Raw genomic sequence first — 20,953 nt, forward strand, 5'->3', positions numbered from 1 at the left:
TAAAGCTTAGTGTACAGGGGAAGTAAACCCCTTCAGTTTTCGAGATTCACGCCTACAAAAAATAACCATACATAGACACAGGGTGAACAACACAACAACTCATGAGTGGGCATGAATACCTTTACTCCTTAACGTATGAGAAGATGAGACAATGTGTACAATAGTGACGTCAAGATATCGACCTTCTTCTGTGAATGATCAAAAAAAAATAACTGGAAAAATAATTTGCACCCCACTAGTCCTTTAACATAGCATTGAATGTTGATTTTTTTGTTTGTTTGTTTTTGTTGTTTTTGTTTTTTTGTTGTTGTCTTTTGTTGTTGTTGTTGTTGTTTTGTTGTTTTTTTGTGGAGGGTATGCAAATTATGAAAATAAAAAGAAATTAAATATACAGAAAAATTTAAGCTTTTAATTCTTTTTAAATACTTGTGTTTAGGGAAATTTTCAACAATAAAGATGTTCAGTCGTTTCAACAATGAAACTATTGATCTGGAGGTACTGTGATACTCTTGATTAGTTTTATGTTCTTATGTAACTGGCAAAAACGAAGAAACTATAGAAATAAATGCTTGAAGAAGAAAAAGGAGACGAGGAAGGAAATAATTGTGTTGGTTCTGATGACAGCATGTCAGTCTCAGTCAGACATTTGAATGTTGTAAACATCGTCAAAACAAAATCAAAATATATTCGAACTTTCAGCAGCTGTGACAAGCTTATCCTCCACTCTGACCAGTGTGTGTGTGTATGAATAGTCCATGTGTCTTCTGTGTGAAGGTCTTCGATGTTTGTCACGATGAAACCAAAAAAGAGAGGAAGTGACGTCACAACATAGACTTAAACTGACCTCTGGCCAGTCTTGAAACACTTTCCACCTGTAAACATTTCTTATGTCCAGCACCAGTACGTAAATAACAGTGTGTGGATTGTCTCCCTGGATAGTATTTTTTTTCTTCTATTTTTTTCCCCCGCGGAAGCTATCTCAACCTCGCAAGAGCACTCGAAATGATTAAGGATGCATGGGTTTTGCAGCCAGGTTCATGTGTCTAGTAAAACAGAAAGGGCAGTTGCGAGGTTGGAGGGAGCTGGGTGGGTCAGGGAAGGAGCAGGGTGGGTCAGGGAAGGAGGGATGGTGGTTGTTGGAGAAGGTGAGGCGGTCAGCTGATGTTGGGATATGATTATTGATCAGCTTTATACTCAACTTGCGGGCAGGCGGAGGAATAAGACTGCGCAGGCTCCAGGGCCGTTGCCAGACGCACCGAGGGCCGTGGCCCGTAAGTCGGGAAATGCACCGCTGGTCACTTGATTAATTGCACCAGGTCCTCAGCGCGTGGCAAACTTCTATCTTCCGTGTACGGTTTCCTCTCCCATGAACTTTTGAAGAGGTGCGATGTGATAAAGGACGATCCAGACTCCCAGGTGAGCACACAGGGTCTCTCTCTCCTTCTCTCCCTCTCTTCCTTTGTGTGTGCACGCGTGCACCGCCTAGTCTTTGTTTTAGCAACTGCTAAGATTTTTTAATTTGTTTTAATTATTTTTTATGTTTTTGGTATTTGGGAGTGTAAGCTGCTCGCTGAATAATTTACTTGTTCAATTAGCCACTCTGTCCTGCATCCCTTTGAAAGCCGGGTTTTAGTTCCAGTTAATGAGGTGTGTTGGAAAGAAAAAAAAAGTCAAACGAGTCTAAAGGGGCAATTTTTGTTATTTGTTTGTTTATTTCGTATTCACGTGTCGGGGAGACAGGCAAGTACGATCTATGAAAACTAGATGTATTGCCATGGTTGAGCTCGGTATTAGTAGCTTTTCTAGCACGACCATTATTCTTCTGTCAGACAAGTAATGCTGGTGCACCGTATCTCTTTCACTAAATCACTCAATCATTCACAAATATTTGTTATCAGGGACGATCTAAAAACCACCATTTCAGCAAGGAAAAATAGAAAGCACAGAAAAGCTAGAACAGTGCTGAGTTCAAAGTTCATGACGATCAGTACTAAATGCTCGCTGTATCTCCGTTTCCTTGTATAGAGCAGCTGATGAGAACTCTGGAGATAAAACTGTTAGTCAGGATCGATGTTGCTAGCAGTCAGAGATGTTTTCATGATAACAAATGAATGGCAAATCAGTCTGCTACCATTACAACCGCAGAAACCTTAAACCACTGACACTGTCTGACTGATCATGTTTACAGAGCTAACATGTTGTTTGAAAGTGAATCAATGAGTGGCTGTTTAAAATTAAATTCTCCAGAACAATCTGATGCCTGTTCTTCTGTGTGTCGTCTGGATGTCATCAGTGCTCCATTCCTCCGTTGGATGGATTTTAATATTTATAGATAGGCTATCATTTTTGCTGAGCACCTAATTTGGGCTGGAATTACAATTTCAAGAACTTTTTGGCTGCAACATTTTACGAAATAAAATCGAATATTTTGTATTGTTTATTCTTCTTCCTTTTCTTCTTCTTCAGTGAAAGAAATGATACGGAAGTTTCACAGAGATATTTTCTGAACACAAATGTCTATATTCCAGACTCACCCCACTACTGAGTCGTTCTCTTGAGTAAAATCCTTAGTTACAACAATAATGTAGCTATTCAGTATTTGCTCAGCTTGGGGTGAAAGACTAGCGGGAAGATTAGAACCTGCTGCAGTCGTCTGATAAGCTCCTGGCAGGTAAAAAAATTTCTTTCTAACAGTGAACGAGGCTGATAACAGCGGACCAACAGCTGATTAATGTGCCAAATGACAACCCGACTACTCCACTGACAATGACAGATGACATCGGCAAAGTCTTTAGTCACCTGTCGGTTCACAGACAAACATTATTTAACACCGGTTAATGTAGTTGTAGTCTGTGTTCTCCGGATCCGACAGGGACACAAAGTAAACAATGTTTTTGCGGATGTAAACAACGCTAGTCAGATGCTTGTCTAGATGGTTCTTCCTGGCTTCTGTCCTGTCTGATCATCATTTAAATAAAAGCTAACTGACCGCCTCCCGAGTGTCAGCTTGAAAGTCCATTGTCCACACTCCGGCCTGTATGATGCCTGTCCACTTCTGGTTTCCTGTCTGCCTCACTTTCATCCTCCCTATCGGTGTCGGTCTCATGCCATACACTGTATAGCTGGTATATTTAAAAAATCTTGGTGATTGATGAACTGAGCATCCATCTGTGATACATAAATTTCCAACGTGGATGTGTGTCATAAAAATGAAATTTATGTTTGTTAAAAATACATATTTGTTTTACCTCTCTTGATAACAATTATTTGGTTACCTTTTAACACACGTGTGTATGTGTGTGTGTGTGTGTGTGTGTGTGTGTGTGTGTGTGTGTGTGTGTGTGTGTGTGTGTGTGTGTGTGCATGTGTTGTGTACTTACTAGGAAACCAGCTTTGTTCAAACACCTAGAGCTTTAAGAATCCAAGAATAAATATTTCAGCAACCCTTGCACACGAAAGCCATCTTTCTTCCGCCCATGTTGGTTTTGTCATTGCGTGTTTTGTTGCCCTCTTGAATTTAATCCCATATGCAATAAACAAATAAACTCCTCACAATTAGAGTCCGGAAGCTTAGTGTTTTACAAATAAAGCTTCTGTAAAGCCACACCTTAATACAGGATTCATTCACCAGCTGGTAGACTTATCAGCAAATTCCAGGCAAAGTAATCTTTCATTATTATTCCTACAGATATTCAATTTAACAATTCATTACTTTCATGAAAATTGTGTTTATTTCAAGATAGTTCATTTATTATTATTTTCTTTCGTGGCAGCACTAAAATAATGATCAACTGGTAATGTCTACTTCTCTGAAATGTAACCCGCCCTCAAACATGATATGGTGTAAAATGGAGAAACTGTTGTGAAGTCCAGAACATGAAGCTGTAAGAAGATTGTATAAACGTCCGTATTTTCTGTTTTTAATTTTAAGAAATTTCATCTAACAGTTAAATGTTTGGTCTTTTTGTTCGCCGTGGTCAATAATTTGTAGCTTTGCGTCTGCACGAGACGACAGGATGATAATGATGTGAACTTTGCAGGGAAGAGATTAGTAGGCTGGGAAATCTCCAGGCTTCCGCGGCTAAAACTGGTCCATTATTTAGGGTTTTGTGAAGAAATGTTTTGTTTTTTCTTTTGGGTAGGCATTTAAATGGTTCCCGGGAGGGAAGACTAAAGAACAACAAAGAACGTTTATCAGTCTGTTGGTTCTCTTGCCTGTTTTTCGATCTCATTCTCTTGCTCAGTCTACTGGCTTCAAGCTGGCTTAGCCCCATGTCATCACACACACAGAGTACATAAAACATTTGTCCAGCTGGAGTTATTTACAACTCAAGCTCTAACAAAGCTATTCCATTGGCTGTATCAAAATATAAATATAATACATAACATTGACCCAGTCCTTGCTGAACTATTTTAGTTGTCCTTAACATTTTCAAACATTTGATTCGTTCTTTTTATTATGAGGCTCTGCGCGGGGTGAATTCTCGTATCATAGGAGACGATGATTGCAGATGGTATGACAGGTTATCACTTCAGGAAGAGGCAGCTCTACAACTTATTTGTGTTTTACTGTGATTGACCTATTCTTTTCTTATTTGTTCGACATTTCATGCCTCCTTGTGAGAGGGATTACTCTGGAGTGTATTTGGGATTACTCGCCCATGAAAGAAGGACGTTCTCAAAGTTTTTCTTTATGTCAAGATGTCAGAAATGCTGCACACCTTTCGTCCAGTCCGTGTCGCAGGTGACTGACAAGAGAGATCAGATCTTGGACTGAGCCATGCATCGACCTGATGAACAATTAGTGCAGTGGATGTTTCTCGTCATCTCTCATCTCATCTATTACATACTTGATTGCAGATGCCCGTCATGGGAGACGCTCGTTCTTTACGCAATATTGATGTAAGAGCATTCAAAGCACAGCTGTAGAGGGCGCTGCTCCACCCACCATCTGTTGAACAACTTGACTGCGTTTTGTGTAAAGTTATTGATGATCACACCCTAGTGTCTCGCCGTCTGATGCACCAGTACAAATGTACTTCTTGGTATTGGCAGATCCATATCGAACTCCGTGACCTGAAGTGCACTCGTCGGCGACCTGAACGTGTTTTGCTGAAGACCCACCATCCATAAAGAAATTTAGAATTCTGCCACAAAAGCATTGCAAATCCAAAAGATCCAATTTATACTTCCAGATAATTATTTGCACCTTCTCTAAGAAGGTGTTTTACATCTAGAATCGAATGACTGGACCATGGCATCACCACTACCCTCTGCCTGCTTCCCAGCTGCCGCACGTTTTCATTAGTTATTTCTCTAGTAACATCTCGGACATTCCATCATCCTTAGACTGATGTCGGCGCCTGACAGCAGCTCCTGTGATGTTCTCTAAGTTTCGACTAGTCTGCGAGACCAATATAAAGGCGATTACTATCAGAACCAAGCTAAAAATTTGCCCAATTCTGTACTCAGAACCACATTCATCATTCATTATAAATCTCCCCATGTTTCTCATCAATCATATGCTGATGACACACAACTGTTCTGCTGTACTCCAGAGGCTGTCTCACTCTGCTACTAGGGCTGTAGAAGCCTGTATGAGGGATGTCAAGGACTGGATGGTGAAAAAACAAAATTAAAAAACCCAAGGTATACGATACGACAGAAGCCCTCTTATACTCGAGAAGAAGAAATCACCTTCGCTCGTCAGTCCGCCTAATGACATCAAGGTAAGAAAAACCAACATCACCTTTGTATCATCCGTCAGGAATCTGACATGACCCCTGATAAACAAGTTACAACTGTCAGTCTGCTATTATGATAGAAAGTTACAGCTGTCTATCAGTCTGATATTATGATAAACAAGTTACAGCTGTCAGTCAGTCTGCTACTTGTAGCTTTTTCCTTTGATTATGCTTTAAAAAAATGTTTAGAGAAGGATCTCTGTCCGCAGCCCACATTGGCGCTAACATCCGTTATACCCATCATACAGCCTAAGGTGCGTAACACCTGTTGTGCAAGTAGGCGTGGCCGACATTCTACAGGTGTACCGAGGCGAGGAACTCACTGCGGCCTGATAATCACGAACCGACAAGTTCTGGTGGGACCTGCTGTCGGACAAAAACTGGGACAAATGGTCCCCCGCCACAATAGAAAACGTAGACAGGCATTGCTCCTTCCATGGCCAAAAATAAATAAATTAATAAATAAATAAAAATAAAAGAGCTAAATCTATAAAAATAAAATAAAACTGCTCTTACTTCATCCAAAGTTTACACATAAAAGTATAAATGAATTGAAATTGAATGAGTGTCGCAGCATGAGTATACAGCCCTGTCGCGATTGTGAAATATCTGCATGAGTTGTCAGACAAACAAAATGGCTGTGTGGTTGAGACACTACAGAATGCAAAGCTGGGTCACAGGAAGGGATGTTCTCCCTTTACTGCAAAAGGTCATCGTCAGTAAAGATAAGGAGTAAAAAAAAGCCGAGGCGGCCAGGCAGATTTATTGTCTCATACAATGGGGTAGCGCCAGATGGCGGAAGGGAGGATGGATAGAGAGAAAAGCACGGACAGAGAGTTGACACAGAGAGGAACAATAGGATTTCGAGTCCAGGGAAGGAAATTACATTCAGCAGTTATGATATTCCACCTTTGACCTGTTACCGTCTTTTCATCAGATGCCGTTGAGCGGTCGCGATCTCTCCAGCGATACATGTTGGGGATGTGCCTAAGCTCTGACGTCCGGGCGCCATCTGCAGCCATCAGCAGCCTGCTCCACGCTCACGCATGCTCACCTTCATCGCGGTGGTCGTTGCTGTAGGTGGCGCTGCACGTGATCTGGCTGCACGTGAGAACATGGCCAGCGGCGTGCCACTCAACTTGTCTGGCCTTCATGTCGAGGGCACCGGTCGAAAAAAAAGTTTTTTGTTTCACGGGATAGCGCGGATTTTTTTTACCAGCTGTTTAGCCTTTGAATGAAGTTTCAAAAAATTGTTTTATTGCACTCGTCGCGCGATCGGTTGCCATGGAAACAATCCAAAATGGCGCCCAAACAAACATTTTAAAAAGCTTATAACTTTGCCAATTTTGTGAGTAGACTCAAAATTCTGTTTGAAATAGTTACCTAAAAGTAAGATCTACAAACGTAGGAGGGGGATTTTGCAAAATCGGCTTAGTTTTTTTTTATGAATTTTTTTGTAAAACACTGTGTTAAATTTTAAGAAATTTTGATTTAAAACGGTATAACTACCAAAATACTAAATATTTCTTGAAAAGCTCTCCTACAAATGTTTAAATTTATATGAAGAAAAGCTCAACCAAATTGCAGATCTATATCTCTTGTCACAAAGAAGGAGTTAGCTTTTGAAGTAAACAGTCTCTAACCAAAACAAGAAACTGAGAAATCGCGGAAAGAAAAACTGAAAGCTTAGTAACTTCTAAACTACTCAATATTTTTTTAAAAGCTCTCATAGAATTGTTTAAATATGAATAAAGAAAACTTCAACCCAATTTTAGGCCTGTATCACATGCCAATATAAAGTTATAAGCTTTTGAACTAAACAAGCTTACTAAAACAAGAAACTGAAAAGGCGAAGGAAAACAAAGTGAAAGCTTAGTAACTACTAAACCACTAAATATTTTTTAAAAAGCTCTCATTGAAATGTTTATATATGTATGTAGAAAACTTCATTCAAACTTTAGGCCTGTATCACATGTCAATATAAAGTTATAGGGATTTTAAGTAAACTAACTGTAACAAAAACAATGAATGGAAAAAGCGCGAGCAGAAATATCAAGCTTAGTAACTTTGTTTTCTCTAAGCCTTTCATGTAATTTACCTGCTGAATGAAAAATATAACCATCTTTCAATGTGTTACTACATATAACTTTAACATTACTAATAAAATTAATTATTTTATTCACTTTTAGAAAAGTCAACATGGTTGTGTTGTGTACCCAACTGCTGACCAGGCTTCAGAGAAGTACACAGTAATAAAAACAATGGTGTTTGCAAACATTGAGCAACACAGTTATAGGTTTAGTTAGTTATATAAAAGTTCAGTGTCCACTAGCTTCATGGTTTTTGCCATCTTTGGTCTTTTGCTATCTAACATTTAGTGATGCGTGATGTTACATATATTGCTTCCAATTTTTGCGAGCATCTACTGAAGTAGCAGCATTAGTAGGAAACACTCTCATCTTTCTTAGCCTTCAGTTGCAGGGTGATGGGATGAACATCAATTAAAGAAATTATTTCAAAAGCTTATAGGGGAGTATAACCAATTCTTGCAGCCCTATGCTCCAGTGGGGGCAAATAGGAATAAGAATAACCTATTCATGAAATCTAGAGATACATCACTGAGTGCACCAGAATTTAAGCAGCTGCTCATGTTCTGTTCCTCTGTATGCTAGGATTATTTTATGAATTACCTCTGTAGTCACATGGATTAAAGATGGTTGATTTTTGTGGCTAGGGGGTATCTTATTTTCTGTCAAAGATTTCTGGGAAAAGCACCAGCTGTCTGGCCTTTTAGGGGGCTGACAATGATGTGCTCTCTAGACACTGAATGGCTTCAAACTTGACTAGATAGCAGTTTTCATTGTTTGTTAGGAATGCTATACATAATTGTCTTCACATTCTGTTTGTTACATTTGGTTGAAGTAAGACCATCCAACCCCCACCCAACCTTTGTTTTCTGTGCAAATGATGTAAGCTCTGTTTCCCTACATTCCTGACAAAGTACATAAATAACTAGCATTGCAAGTTGATTCAAATGTGTAAATGTTCGCATCTAGTCCTGATTACTACCGAGATTTGCAGCAGAAATGAAAACTTCGCTTTATTTTCAGCTCGCTTACCACATGACTGTTGGTGTTTTCGACAGCCGAATTCGGTTCACTAAGTTACTTTTTTTAGCTGCTACGACGGTCTAAGAATGTCCACGTGGTTTTTATTTTTTTTGCACGTGGTATTGTGAGAAGAAATGAGCGTCTGACAGGCACAATAAACATTTAATATTAACGTTAATGTCTTAGAAAAGAAAATATCCCAGAACAAGCTTTGAGTTGCGTCGCCATTGTTTATACATCCGGAGGCCATGACAGTTGCCTTGTGGGATACCCGAGCACAGCCGAAGCGTGTTCGTGTGCCCTATGACCCCGTCTAGGTCGGCATTAGTGAATCCTGATTGGCTATATGCAAAGTATGTTACGCATGCGTCCATATAAGGAAGTTTCCGACCCTTTGTGTCGTCTAGAAAAGAGCTTGTATCATAGCTTGGGGCCTTCTAAGGGTTTTGACTCAGCCTTTGTTTGAAAATTCATGTCCTGACCTTTCGACCGATATACGATGTGACACAGTTGCCCACGTGGCGAGGTGTGTTGCTATGTCTCAAACATTCTCTATTCTCGCTAATTCTGCGCTCGGGAAAAGTAAATAGGATAGAAGTAGATGTTTTCATTGACAAAATAGACATATTTCTAGATTATTCTATGAAAAACCACTTGGCGAGTGAATAGAACAAAATATGAACTTTGACAGTATGAAGTAATCTGAAAATGGCCAAAATGAAAAATTTTTGACAATTTTTCGACCGGTGTCTGGCCTTAAAGGCTAAGGCTTGTCAAACAGGAAATTAAAGGTGTTATCAAGGTAGAATAACATACAACAGTCATCAGCTTGGTACAAAAATCAGTCGTGAATACTTGCAAGTTAAAGATAGTCATTAAATTAGTAATTATTAATTGTTCGTTAAATATTAACAAACGTCTTTAAAATAATTTAAATTAATTGTTAATAATACTTATTGGTTAAAGGTTATGTGGCGAATTACTCTCAGCATCTCTACAATAATGAACTTGAACTTAGCAATTGCATTAACAGACTAATGGCATTTACAACAACTTCAATTTGTAGTTATTGATTTGATTTATTAATAATAATTATCAGTAATTAACACTTATGGATTGACACGCATGACCGGTTTGTGACAAGAAATAATAATGTTTATCTTCTACTTAATTCGGCTGTATTTAACTGAAAAAAATCAAATCTCTGCTAATGCATCCGCTTGTTGAAAATAACGGTCCTATGGTAATCATCGAATCAAGGTTAGATAAAATCATGTAGGTTTACATGTAGACGTGCATGAATACATATAAATGCAGAAATAATGTCAGAGACGCAGACAATATGACATTCATGCATATAAGGCAGACAGGCAGACAGGCAGACAGGCAGACAGACTACACCTGTATGAATACACACGACTGCATAGGAGTAGACAGACACCCACAAATTCACAATCCCTGTGGGCTCTATTGGTCTTTTTTTTTCTATCTATAGAGAAAGAAAAATGTGAACAAAAAAGGAAAGAATGTATACTTTTGTTAGAGTATTGCCGATTGTACTGTTACTTCTGGTATAGTTTTATTCCACTCAAGCGCAGACAATTTTCTGATTGTCTGCCCCGTCTGCTCGCCTTCAGTAGTTGTTAGCATGATGAAAGACAAACACCGAAAAACCAGAGGTCAAAGGTACACGAGTTCTCCGAGTCCCTGAAACAATTCATAGAAAAGCTCTTAGCGTTGATTGGTGTAGAGCAGGGATGCCCAACCTACGGCCCGCGGGCCGTATCCGGCCCGCGACGCGGTGCCACCCGGCCCGCGAAACTTCTGCCCACAGTGCAGGAAATCGGCATGTTAGTAAAAAAAAAAAAAAAACGGAAAAAGGGAAGAAGAAGTATTTATCCCCACGTAGGGGCGTCTCTCAATCTGTTTTTCGATGGACGAACATTTCGATTCAGTGCTCCGACTTGGTGTCTCTACTATGCAGCCGGACATTCAGAAGTTGGTTTCGGGAAAACAACTTCAAATATCCCACTAATTACTACATAATTAATGGTAAGTACAACTTGTTTCTAATAAAAAATGGTATCTGCTCTATTTTTTTTTCTTTTTTGTATTTTTGCGATGAAGTGGCCCGCGACACGGCTGTCCGAAATGGATATGGCCCGCAGGCCGAAAAAGGTTGGGCATCACTGGTGTAGAGGATAAAAGCATATACTGTAGAAATCGTCCTGTCGGTGGTCCCCATTGCTCGCAAGTGTGAAGGGAAAGGACGAGCACTTCTCCAAAGACTTGGGGGGTATATAACCGTGTTTGTGTTTGTGATTCATTGTCACAGCCTCGACCTTTTACCTTTGTGCTCCGCGTCAGCAGTCTAGCCACATGTAGTATTTCTTTGTCATGCGTTAGTTATCGATCTTCGTGTGAATTATGTTTTTATTTTATGTGATTATCTATGCGAAAAGTGATTTGAAAATTATCTGAATCTTAGTAAATAAGGAAATAGTGCAAAAAGCCAGAATGAACCCAATCTGACCTCCGACTTCAAGACTTTCATGAAACTGAATAAATTGTATGATGCAGCAGCCTATATGTAAACAACAGGAAGCGTCAGATGGACCATCAAGAAATGACACAGCGAAATGTAATAGTGATATACATCAATAATGATATACACAGCAAGATATACTAGTGATATACACAGCAAGATATATCAGAATAATGCATAGAGCGACATGCATCTATTCACAACAAAGCAGTACAACGGTTGTCCGGATGGAGGGTCCAACTTTTTTTTTGCACAGTCGCAGTGCCCACGCAGCAGATGTTGCTGTGCAAACCATCCTACTTGACAAAGTGAGCCACACAACGACGTCTGTAACCGATCTGCCGTCTAAGGTTGATGCAGCACGACAGTTATAACGGTCCGGCCGTTGAGCATCAGCTGACGCCATTTGTCTCACAAGGCAAACTAAAACAGTCGTCCTGGTGTTAATTGTTACATTACCCTGACAAACGGGGCGTCAAAGTCGTTTGACAAACATCAGCAACTGCGGCAGTGTGCTATTACATGATGGCTGTTTCACCCGTTTTAGCGGCAGGGATGACTGTTTGTGTAGGTTTTTTTTTTTGCCTCAAGATGCAAGATGCAAAGAAGGTTCTCGTTTTTGACTCCTTCTTGGAAACAGTGTTGCCATAGATACTCCAAGGAAAATCTTTTTCAGATGGTTGCCAAGCAAAATCGAAGGACCGTCGTCTCATGGAAACCTCTTCTGTCGAGTACTTTGGACATCCGGGGCGATCTCTGGGTAACAAGTGGACGAACACATTATTAACCATATGTCCAGTGATAAACATGTATCCCGTGATAAACGGCTATCCCGTAATACACACGTGTTCTGCAGGAAATAGGTTTTTACAATAAGCACGTGACCCGTGATGAATAGTTGCTCTGTCGTTCATCGTTGTTTGTGTAGTTACACCTATTTATTTTTGCATTTCTATTCACCAGCCATCTTGCAATCTTCAGTATACTTCAGAATATTTATTTCTGCATCCGTATCTGTAGAGGTCTGCAAAATCTTAGCAATTCTAAGTTTAACTTTCACGTCGATAATTTGTTTTAAATGCTCATTCTTTTAACTCTTATTTTTTTCTTCAAGTGTATTGACAGACACTAAGAAGACTTTCATCTGCTGACAACGCTACCTACTTGGCCATCAAACGGAAAAGTTCGTATGAAATTTTTGTTTATTACAAAACTTCTCCTAAATTGTTGTTCACTTCTGTTAAAGAGGATAGCATGTAAAAGATTTGAAAAACTTTAAAATTAGACTGGTAGACTTATGAAAAATTTATTGACATTGCTGAGCAATGAAGCTTTTTATTTTTGAAGATCTCATTTATAATTACTTACACCAATATTCTTCAAGTATTGAGTTTTCCGGCTTAATCATTGTCATAGGATGCGATGCTTAGTTGAATGGGAGATATATATATAGTTTTGTGTGACTAACCCTTTTGATGCTACGTCTCGTTCGACAGGGTCAGAAAGGTCAGGAGACGGAGCTTACTTTATCATTCTTTTCTCCATTTATCGACCTCACAGCTTTGGACAAGAATCTTCTAAAGCTATACTTGACCGGCATTTCCTCGAAGACCTCTCCATCGCCTCCGTCTCTGGACCATCTTACAATCGGACCGACGCCAGTCAAAGAAGGGCCTTTTTCTTAGTATTTTTTTTTTCGCTTGGAGTATGAACATCATCACATCAACAAATGACACGCTGTCATGGATATGTCATGGAGTGATAGAAAAAGTGACGAGAGGTGAACAGTGAACAAGTTTGTCAAGCCAGGAAGACGATTCAGTGCAAATAGAATTTCAATTGCTCTCCAACTCTACTCTTCAAGCTGTCAAAAACCGTTAATGTGATTTATTTTATCTCAAAGCTGACATTAATGTGCGATGTTCTTTAGAAAGTCGCTAGCTCCGTTTGTCCAGGTTACAAGCACATCTTCAGTTATAATAGCATAATGCTTACTTACCACTATGTGCACATAATATACTACGTAAATGATATAACAAATAGATGGACTTAAACATAAGACATTGCCATCTACTACTCCAAGTATATATATATATATTATTTATTAGATATTTAATTTTATTCAGCAAAACCAATGTTAGATTTTGCACCTGGAACTTTACCAATATCTCTTGCTGGGTCATGTGAACAGATTAATTGGTTTCATTTATCTTTTATCATCTATTTTTACCTTAAATACTAAGATTTATCATGTCGTCTTCAAAAAATTTCTTCATCTGGTCACCACATCCAATTATAATATTTCTAAAATTTAGTCAATACTGGCTGTTCACCTAAAGCGCGAACATCGAAAAAGTCTGTTTTATTCCTTACAAGACACTCGTTGACAAACAGCATCTTCAGAGAGAGTCTTCCAAGGGAGACTAATGGATAAGCAGAACGTGAGAACTCTGTCGCTCATCGTGTGCTGCTTCACTTATCTCCTCGTTGGCGCCGCCGTCTTTGATGCTTTTGAGTCTGAAGCCGCTGTGGAGACTGCGAAACTGCTGATGGAAAAGGAGCGACAGCTGCAGGAGAAATACAATATTACTGCCGAAGATCTGAAGGAGATCCGTCAGATCGTCATCAAGATGGTGCCCTACAGGGCGGGCACTCAGTGGAAGTTTGCCGGAGCCTTCTACTTCGCTCTTACTGTTGTGGCTGTCATTGGTGAGTCATCGTGAGAGAGTGAAGGTGTGAAAGGAAGAACAGGAAGGCGTGGATGTGGGAGATGAATACGAATATGTAAACAGAGGAGAGAATAAAAGACAGAAGGAAAGCGGCAAAATACGAGGAAAGAAAATAAAGACAGAAAAAAAGGACATAAAGAATACAGAAGAAAAAGATGAATGAAAGAAGAGAAAAAAGAAGTTAGAGGAGGAGGGAGATATTGCAGGGAGGGAGGATAAGCAGCTTGCCGTATAATGAACTTAAAAAGACGATTTCGTGGCGAATGTCGAATCTATATCTGTAAATGAATTTCGTGGTTATTATTAACCGTGATCATGTGACGTGAGCACGCTCTTGTCTCGTCCACCCAGGGTACGGCCACAGCACCCCCAAGACGATCGGTGGCAAGATCTTCTGCATGTTCTATGCTGTGTCCGGCATCCCTCTCTGCATGGTGATGTTCCAGAGCGTGGGCGAGCGCCTCAACATCTTCATCACCTTCGTGCTGCGCGACATAAAGAAGGGACTGAAGCTGAAGAACATTGAGGTGTCCCAGAGTACACTCCTCTTGATCACGCTCAACATGTCGTCTGTTGTCCTGGCGGCGGGAGCGGCTATATTTTCGTACTACGAGGTCATGCATGAATGCATTTGAACAGGGGCTGACTACTCGGCTCAATTATGGAAAATAAACACATACACAAACACACGCACACACGAAAACGCACACACACAAAGCTTATAACCATACGACATTGTTTATCAAGATTTGCTGTGAATGTTTATAAACGAATTTCGGACATTACGATCCAGCTTTGCCAGAAAGAAGTTAGCATCTTTCCTTTATTTCTCTCAGGGCTGGGAGTACATCGACGCCTTCTACTACTGCTTCATCACCCTGACCACCATCGGTTTCGGCGACTACGTGGCGCTGCAGAAGGACAACATGCTCTCCCGGAACCCGGACTACGTGGCCTTCACCATCATCTTCATCGTGTTCGGCCTGACTGTGTTGTCGGCAGCCATGAACCTCCTCGTCCTCAGGTTCCTTGCTATCAACGTCGTCGCAGGTGAGAAAGGTGTTTATAGGAAGTGAGGTACTGTACGAGCTTCTACAATGTGCATGCTTCAATGCAGAATGTTACCTACTCACCTCAAACAAAAAACCCAATCCTTTATAAATATCTTTATTAACTGGTCTATTAAAAGCATTTCATTAACGACCCACTCCACACGCCCTCTGTTCGAATGAATCGTGCTTCCGTTACCCTGTACTGACTCAGCAGTCTCCCTCACTGCTTCACTCATGGTGAACCCGGGATATGTCTGACATTTAAAGACGAATGAACATTTACCTGGTGCAAAGATTACTTCGTGCGCGAGATAAAGTTTTACTGATTTTTTGTGTTAATTATTTATCACCGGCGACAGAGCGGAGAGTCGAATGGCGCAAATGTGGCTCAGTAAAATTTTCCTCCAGTCAGTTCATCTGCAGGAAAAAGGTACCTGACTGGGATTGCGAAAGGTGAAGCGGTAGAAAAGAGGAGCATCGTTGTCACAACACACACAACACACACACACCCCATACACACCCCCCACACACACCCACACACACACCCCACACACACCCCCCACACACACCCACACACACACCCCACACAAACCTGGTCCCGAGAAAGGTGTGGGTTTTAACGCTCTATTTCCCAACGACCTTACAGTTACAGGACTTCCTTGACCTTTACAACAGGATCATAGTTAAATTCTAGTTACAGGTGTTGCAACAAATACATTTAAAAAATTAAAATAACTTTCGAAGAGTCGCTTCCCTATCCGTACTAACCTAAACTCTCGTAATAAAGTCGTAAAAACAAAATTAATTTTAGAATCACAGGTGCGGTCCACGTTCCGGTTGCCTGGAGTTATAACGAGCAGCCATAACAGAAAATTATTTATGCATCAGCATATACTGACCTACTTCATGACGTCATACATTTTACCTGCCCTGCCCCGTGAAATCGTTAGAGATTCCAAACGACTCACTCATGTATCTCATGGCTACCCTTCTTCTTACTTCCTTTTTCGCTTTCAATAGGTGCACTCGGGATCAAAAACATTTTAAATTGTTCTGCTTGTTGAAACCAGTCAGCGGGTGATCAGAAGTGTCAGGCAGAAGTTTTAAACGTTTCAAACAGTAGACTGTCCTTTTTATTTTAGGTCAGTTTTATAACTGATACAAAACATCGGATTTAAAACAGTTTTAAACACCCCGATTTAAAGTAGTGTTTACCACAGTCAATTAAATGCTCGGTAAGCAGACACCTGACAATAAAGTATTAGTCTAAAGCTAAAAGCATGTTAGAACTAGACTTTATTCTCGAATACACAGGGGTATGAGTGGTTTAAATTTTAAAAAAAAACAAAAAAACAAGAGCCAATCCTGTTTTAGGAACATGTGTAAGTGCAAAGAGATTTTAGGGAAATACTCATATTTCTGTAGATAAACTTTTTTTAATTACAATATTGCATAAAAGTATAATTTGTATAAAAGATGGAGTTTGCTTCACTGCAAGCTCTCATCGTTTTTTATGCAGAAATTTATCCGCATCACTAAAATGACAATAAATAAATCGTGAAAGCAGTAAATGTGCTTGTCATGAACTCTTTCACGTATTTTTGTTCTTTCTTCCTTTATTCCTTTCTTAGAACAATGTGGGGACACTGATGCTGCTGTTGCACCCGGAACCGTGACAGTCGTCCACGTGGACGATGACGAGGTCATCACGACGAACGGACTCGTGGTGTCAGCTGCGGAGGAGGTGCCGGAAACTGCCGACCGTGCCTCCGTCTGCTCGTGCTCCTGCTACAATCTTCGCTCCGGAATCTTCCGGAACGGGCCGAGGCTTGCCGAAGACCTGCCGATGTTTAGAAGAGCCTCGCCAGGAATTTTTTCTGGCTCTCAAACAGAGTACAGGAGGGACAAGCAGCAGAACTTGCTGGAAACAGAAGACAGGGTGAATTTTACTTCTGACAACATTTTACTTTCATGGGGAGGATATGTGCGTACAAAACGAGCTTCAATTTAAGTAAGCAGCTGTGGAAGGATCCAAACTGTAAGCTTCATCAATCATCTGCCTGTGTGTACAAGGATATATTCATGTTTATATGTATATAACTTTTATATTAGGCGTTGGTCTATCACTATTTTATTAAGATAAGCGATCATTGATGTAGAAATAATCGCTTTAAATGTAGTAAAAGGTTTATGCTATGTGTCTACCACCTTGCTACAATTCTGTGTATCTACTATTAACGATTTTCTTTGTTCTCCCCCTTGAGCCGATTGAAGTTCAGTAACATGGAGTTTGGTTTTATATATATATGCTTTCTAAATACCCGATGTTAACCAGGTGTAGAATGTCCTCGCGCGGAACGGATCAAATGGAAAGGAATGTCCCAATACTTTTGTTGTTCCATCGTTACTCTACTGCTTGTTGTCAAAGCAGTTTATAATTAGGTAATGGAAGATGAATGGTTTTCCTTTCATGCAGTTGGGCCTTTCAAGTATAGATTTCGTTTCTTTTCATGTGGGTTTCTTCAATCTTGATTGAAAGCTTCGAAACGTCCAGTAAACGACAATGTCCATGTTGAAGTTAGAACAGCTTCTGCTAGAAACGAAACCTTTTCTAGAATATAAGCAACACTTTGGTACTCTCTGCGTCCCTTCTGACAGCTTTTCCTAGTCTCCACTTGTGTCTTTCTCTACGTGTCCGCTGCCCAACGGTTAGCGCACGTCAGCCATACAGTGAAAATTGACTGTCCTCAGTTCAGATCTCGTCTCGGGCACACTGCTTTTTTTCTTTACTTATAGTATTTGTTTACAGAGCTGGCTGCTTTGTCGCGATATTGCCTTAGCTGATGACTCAGCGTGAAATACACGTTTCTCCTCCCTCCCCTCCTCCCACAATCCACTGTCTCTCGCGCGCATGAAGAAGCTATACGTGGCCTTTGTGGATTTTAAATGTGCCTTTGACTAGTTTATTAATAGAAACTTACTGGGGAACTTCCTGAGGAAACAGGATTTACATAGAAAACTGTACGCGGCGTTGAGAGGAGTTCACAGTTCAGTGTGTACATGTGTCAGAGGAAAATCTGAATGTACTCATTCATTGGGATGTCGAAAAGGAGTCGAGCGAGTGTGTCTACTCAACCTTCTGATGTTCTCCATCTTTATATATATAATAAAATAAAATAAAACTCAACAGAAATCATTACAAGAGGGAAGCAGGGCACTCAGCTGCTACTCAAGACTACAGAACCCTTCTTGTTGCTGTTTACTGATGATGTTGCATTGATCTTTCAACGGTTGCTGGACTGCAAACCATCTGGATATACTTAAGCAAGAAGCCGATAGATTAAAATTGTGAAATTCGATAAAATTAATATAACGGCTTTCAGAAAAGGTCGGCTCTCATCACGAGAACAAATCTTTTATGGAAATACAGAAGTAAAGGAGACAAACGGCTGCAAATATTTATATAAAAAAAAAACCAAACAAACATGGAAATGTCTATCTCGACTATGATGAGTTTCTTGTGATATGGAGCGAATTATGCATGTGTGTGAGTGTGTGTACGCATGCGTAAGGTTACATCTAGTGAAATTGTCAGAACAAAGACTTTGCAGACAGGCATGTGAAAAACTTGTGCAACAAAAACGAATGTGGGAAACCCGCCTGGCATACATAAATAATTATTAGAAGAGAACTGTTCTGCTATTGTCTGGCTTCACCAAGGAGTAGGTGGGAAAAAAATGTTTATTTCACAGTTTAAAGATAGTGTTACCTGCTGATGTTAACAATCCAGACATTCACAAATAGAAAAAAGTTAAAACACCCATGGCGATCTCTTTCTTTTAATGAAAATATGCAAACGAGAGGAATATTACCGACTGGAAGATGCATTGTCTAGACAGAGAATAAGAACTTTAGATGTTGATGTCAATAAGAAAGGGTTTGAGCCTGATGCAATAAAACAAACAGGTTGCCCAGTCTGGAGCGAGAAAGATGTCGGTGAAGATGAACTTCACTTTATACACTCTTGTGAAGCATACACAACTGTGTTTTCTCCAAACATCTATCAAAGAGAGAAGAACAAGTACTGATTCTAAGAAATGAACAAAAATAACTGTAGCAGAATACTTAGCTAGGGGTAGTAAAGTTAGGATTAAAAAAAAATGAATCCGTTGGACACAAATTGTGACTCACTGCAAAGTTGTGCACTTATCTAGGGTATGGTGCACGTGACAAGAAGTGAAAAATTTGGATGAAACAAGTATAGTATTATACAGGATATGTCTGCATTTTGAACAAACAGAGCGATGTACTCTCAGAGTATAGAAGCATGATGTTCATACACACATTTTTGGTTCATAATAGTCACAGATTTATTCCTGGATTCGATCGGCACGAAAATGTTCATTCTCGTGTGTGAGTTTCTATATTCTTCTTTGCTTCGTCAATATTATGCTTGAATCTCTCCCATGTCCTAATGATAAAGTCAATGATATTTAAGGCATCAAATATCAAAGTATCGCGAGCACGCGCACGCGCACGCGCGCACACACACTTTGACTCCCAGCAATTCGCATAACAGTATGGCTGCTCACCTATCCGCAAACTCGTATAAAAAAAAAATAAACCACAGAACTACCTCAGAAAAAAAAATAATGTAAGAAAAAACACAAACACAAAAAACCAAACAAACAAATAAACGAATGAATGATCAAAAAACAAACAAACAAAACAAACAACAAACAAATCAATGAACAAACAAATTTCTGACCAAACAAATAAATAAAGAACAAACGAACGAACATGAAAGTTCTGCTACCGGCACTGACTTATTCAAGTCTTTCAGGTGGCACTCCGGTCTATCGAACCCTTTACCTGATGCATGATCGATTCTGTCGTTGGCAGATCTTGGTGGGTCAATCCTCTTTCTGAGCAGCGAGGGCTGGCAGCCCTCATCGATACTAACACAGCAACTTCGTCATGGCTCGACGAACAGCCACCTACACGGCTGAATAACCACAAACGACCCCCTGTGGAGGGTTGCCAGGTGTATGAGGGAGGAAACTAAACAAAGAAACGGTTCAATAGGCGACTGGATCAAAACTCGATCTACTCTCGGAAGAAGAGATATCTTTCGTGTATGCATGACAGAATGAACAGTAAATGAAATGTTACTGCCATCATAGTCTTTCTCAATATCCACATATTTTTATTTATTTATTCGTTGTTCTTTTTTAAACAACACCATCAAACTGAAAGTAAATGTTTGGTGAAAATTTTATTTTATATTTTAATTTTTCTGTTATTTGTTCCTAATGGGCTGGTAAGTATTAATGTCTTATAAATAGGGCAAAATCTTTTAAAACAGACACCTTGTCGTAAACCTTGGGGAATGGATAGGCTCGGGCTTTTAGTTGAAGAGAGGAGTTGACATCTGTGTACAGCATCTCCTACATTAGAGGATATACCCTTCAGTTTGAGTAACGAGCGCAGTTATTGTAAGAACAATAATATTTCCGACTAATGTAGTGCTTAAGAAACACAAATCAGGGTTTACGTGGACAAGTAGACAAGATAAATACATACTAAGCTCAAGGGTTTGGCCACTCATGTGTATTCATTGCAGCAGCCACGTCAAACATCGCCAGCGACGCGCCATGAGCACTTCCGGAGGCCGCGGACAAGAAGGATGCACGGCATCAGCAGCGCCACGTTTTATCACTCGACACCGCTCGACATATCCGGTTTCAAACCTCGGCGCCAGATCAGCTGGTTG

At 40.0% G+C, this 20,953-nt stretch overlaps 1 protein-coding gene and 1 long non-coding RNA gene across 4 annotated transcripts; one reads left to right on the top strand and one right to left on the bottom strand.

The window, feature by feature from the left end:
* Positions 1–1,046: 1,046 nt before the first annotated feature.
* Positions 1,047–18,685, top strand: LOC112561916 (two pore potassium channel protein sup-9-like). 3 transcript variants are annotated; one of them, XM_025234771.1, is made up of 7 exons: positions 1,047–1,416; positions 5,559–5,729; positions 12,514–12,582; positions 12,896–14,108; positions 14,480–14,742; positions 14,965–15,178; positions 16,812–18,685. In XM_025234771.1, exons 4-7 carry the CDS (start codon positions 13,826–13,828, stop codon positions 17,189–17,191), a joined length of 1,140 nt encoding a protein of 379 aa, XP_025090556.1. In that variant the 5' UTR covers positions 1,047–1,416; positions 5,559–5,729; positions 12,514–12,582; positions 12,896–13,825; the 3' UTR covers positions 17,192–18,685. The 3 variants fall into 3 exon arrangements, with proteins under 3 accessions (XP_025090556.1, XP_025090555.1, XP_025090557.1); XM_025234770.1 differs by lacking the exon at positions 5,559–5,729; XM_025234772.1 differs by lacking the exons at positions 5,559–5,729; positions 12,514–12,582 and having other exon boundaries at positions 13,776–14,108.
* Positions 16,966–20,870, bottom strand: LOC112561919. Its single transcript, XR_003098745.1, has 3 exons — positions 20,764–20,870; positions 20,053–20,241; positions 16,966–17,101 (listed from the first exon to the last, which is right to left on the bottom strand). It is a non-coding gene; the product is annotated as an uncharacterized LOC112561919 (long non-coding RNA).
* Positions 20,871–20,953: the final 83 nt, after the last annotated feature.

This window comes from Pomacea canaliculata, linkage group LG4 (assembly GCF_003073045.1).
Source record: "Pomacea canaliculata isolate SZHN2017 linkage group LG4, ASM307304v1, whole genome shotgun sequence".
NCBI lineage: Eukaryota > Metazoa > Mollusca > Gastropoda > Architaenioglossa > Ampullariidae > Pomacea > Pomacea canaliculata.